We start from the raw sequence: 3187 nt of genomic DNA on the forward strand, positions 1-3187 counted from the left end.
TTAGGACCCATGCTGCGATCCCCCCACTTTAGTCTCTTTGTCCCACGATGATGCAATGTTGCATTTGAGCCATTCAGAAGGTGGAGGGGACCCCTTCTTTTTTGCTACCACCCTGTTTAGCCTTGAAGGCCCTGATGTAATTTCAGCCTCAGAGTGTGCATGGAACCATTGGTTAACATTGTCTCTGATTTTCAGCACCGTAGCCGAAGAACAGAACCATTTGCCTTCTATACAATAGAGATTGCGGTTTTTCCACAGTTGCCAAAGGATCCAAGGAAAAGCTTTCCTAATATCATTTGGGACATTAGTATTTGTGTTCATGACGAAAAGATGATAGATATTCTGAAACACAGAACCCGTATCAAAGCCATTTTGCGGTAAAGGGTAATTGTAAAGAGCCCAAACCTGTTTAGCAATCGTGAAAGAGAACAGGACATGATTAACCGATTCACCCTCCAGCCCGCATCGTTGACATCTTGAATCTACCTTGAGTCCTCTCGTTATCATTTTATCGGCCACTGGGATTGCTCCACTTACTGCTTTCCACATGAAATTTTTTATCTTTGTAGCAGTATTGCATTTCCAAATCTTCTCCTTGATAGGAAGTATTGACGGTTGCATCAAGGTTTCTCTAAGCAAGACTAGCTTTTCCTTCTGGTATTCAGACCATTAACCTGATTTGACTGAATAAGCTCCACCCTTAGTGTGCTCCCAGATCATATAGTCCTCTGAAGACATAATTGGTTTTATCTTGAGAATGAGCTCCACATCTCTTTGGAAAAAGTGATACTGCAGTTTCACCAAGTCCCACTTTTTTGTAATGGGGTCTAGTAAGTCTATAACCATGAGATCTAAGTCAAATATGATGTTTTTCATTAGGGGAGCTCTCATCACTCCTTCTAGAATCCATCTGGTCGTCCCAACCATCTGCCTAAGTCCTCTCATCAACAATTCCTTGATACTCCTCCAGGCGAAGGAGGGTCTGTCTCCCAAACCTGCACCTAAGAAGTCATTTTCTGGGAAATATCTGCTCTTAAAGAATCTGGCAAACAAACACTCTTGATCATTCATGATCCTCCAAGTCTGTTTTGCAAGAAGAGCCTGGTTGAAAATTTGAATATCTTTAAAACCAAGGCCACCAAGGTGTTTTGGGATGCACAGTTTATCCCACCCAATCCAATGCATCTTTTTCTTGTCTTCTGTGGAATTCCACCAAAAAGCCGACATAGCTGATTTTATATTCTCACATGTCTTCTTCGGTAGCTTGAAGCAAGACATGGCGTGAACTGGCATCGCCATTGCTACAGATTTGAGAAGGATCTCTTTTCCTCCCTGTGACAGATTTTTTGTGAACCAACCGGACATTCTTGATTTTAATCTCTCTGAAATGTAGCTTAGCATATCCACCTTTGATCAATTGAAACATTCAGGCAGGCCTAAATATGTACCAGCTCCTCCTTCTTTAGTGATACCAAGTTTTTCAGTGATTGTACCTTTTAATATCGGATCGACCTTTTCTCCAAATGTGATTGAAGACTTGTCCAAATTAATGAGTTGACCAGTTGCCTCAGCATAGGAATGTAATATCTGTTTTAGGACACAACCCTCATACATTGATGCTTTTATCAATAAGAGGCTATCATCCGCAAAAAATAAATGGTGAATCGCTGGACCCTCAGGAGAGAACTGGAGGCCCGAGATTGTACCAGCCATCTCAGCTTTGTTTAGTAAGTGAGTGATACCTTCTTCACATAACACAAATAGTGCTGGTGATAGAGGGTCCCCTTGACGGAGCCCTCTGTTTGGATTGATGAGACCAAAGGCTTGGCCATTAATGAGCAATGTGTACGTGACAGTTCTTACACAGAACATTACCTTTTGAATCCATCTCCCATCAAACCCCAAAGCTGCTAGTAGAGCTTCAAGATAGTCCCATTCCATCCTATCGTAAGCTTTTGACATATATGTTTTCACAGCCATCGACTCTTTAGATATATCCTTATGTGTTCTCAAAGCGTGAACTGCCTCGTGAGCGATAAGGATATTGTCTGAAATGAGTCTATCTGGAACGAATGCAGATTGGTTGGGGGAAACTATATCAGCCAGCATAGGTTACAGTCTAGACATGATGATCTTTGCTATCACCTTGTAGAGAACGGAGCAGAGACTGATTGGTCTAAGATCACTCATAAGCGTAGACTTTCCTTTTTTTGGTAGGAGGCATAACTGGGTATAATTCCACTCTTTAGGGAAAACTCCGGTTTCGAAAAAGCCTAACACCTCCACAGTAACTTGAGGCCCTATCACATCCCAGTATTGCTGAAAGAATAGACTTGTCATCCCATCAGCCCCCGGCGCACGAGCTGGATTAATAGAAAAAAACGCAAGTTTGATCTCTTCTTTCGTGACTGTTTCTAGCAATCTTTGATTCATCCCATTCGTGACTTTGGGAGGTATTCCTTCCAGCATCGAGTTGATATCCATTGGTTGAGATGATGTGAAAAGATCCTGGAAATAGCTAGCAGCGACTTCTCCTTTCGACGCTTCAGCACTATGCAGAACCCCATTTTTATCTTGAAGCTTATCCAATCCATTCTTTGAACTGGTTTGTTTAACTGAGGCATGGAAATATTTGGTATTTTTGTCTCCTTCAAGCACCCAGTTTGCTCTACTTTTCTGTTGCCAGTGTGATTCCTCCTCCCTATTTGCTTCAACAAGCTTATTTTTCAAAATTCTCATCTTCTCTGAAGAGGGGGAAGAAGAAGACTAGACCACCTCCAACTCATTTTGAAGAGAAATGATTTTTTCTTTGGAGTTTAAATTGTTAACCATTTTCCAGCTGCTGAGTGCTCTTCGACAGTTTCTAATTCGTTCAGACACCAAAGCTTCATGTCGCGGTACGAATTGATTCCAGGCTATACTAACTGCTTCCTTCACCATAGGCTTGTGAGGCATCCGTTTATCAAACTTGAAGGATCCCCTATAGGAATCTTGAGAAGCTAGCAAGCTGACCAAGACAGGGCGATGATCAGATCCTCTTTTGGGTAGGAAAGCTTGACTTGCCCCAGGAAAAGTAGATAGCCACTCTTTATTAGCGAAGCAACTGTCAAGCTTACATTGAATCCAGTGAGTACCCCTGCGACCTCCCCACGTAAAACTATTACCGTGCAACTTAGCTCCCACATGC

The 3187-nt window shown here is 42.2% G+C and overlaps 1 protein-coding gene across 1 annotated transcript; it reads right to left on the minus strand.

Annotated features, from left to right (window-relative positions):
- LOC147937353 (uncharacterized) lies at positions 1 to 507 on the minus strand. The gene has a single exon (XM_087468760.1). The coding sequence runs from the start codon at positions 505 to 507 to the stop codon at positions 1 to 3; it is 507 nt and encodes a 168-aa protein (XP_087324886.1).
- Positions 508 to 3187: the final 2680 nt, after the last annotated feature.

Source organism: Camelina sativa, chromosome 10, assembly GCF_030686135.1.
Source record: "Camelina sativa cultivar CO46 ecotype springtype chromosome 10, ASM3068613v1".
NCBI classification, from domain to species: Eukaryota; Viridiplantae; Streptophyta; class Magnoliopsida; order Brassicales; family Brassicaceae; genus Camelina; species Camelina sativa.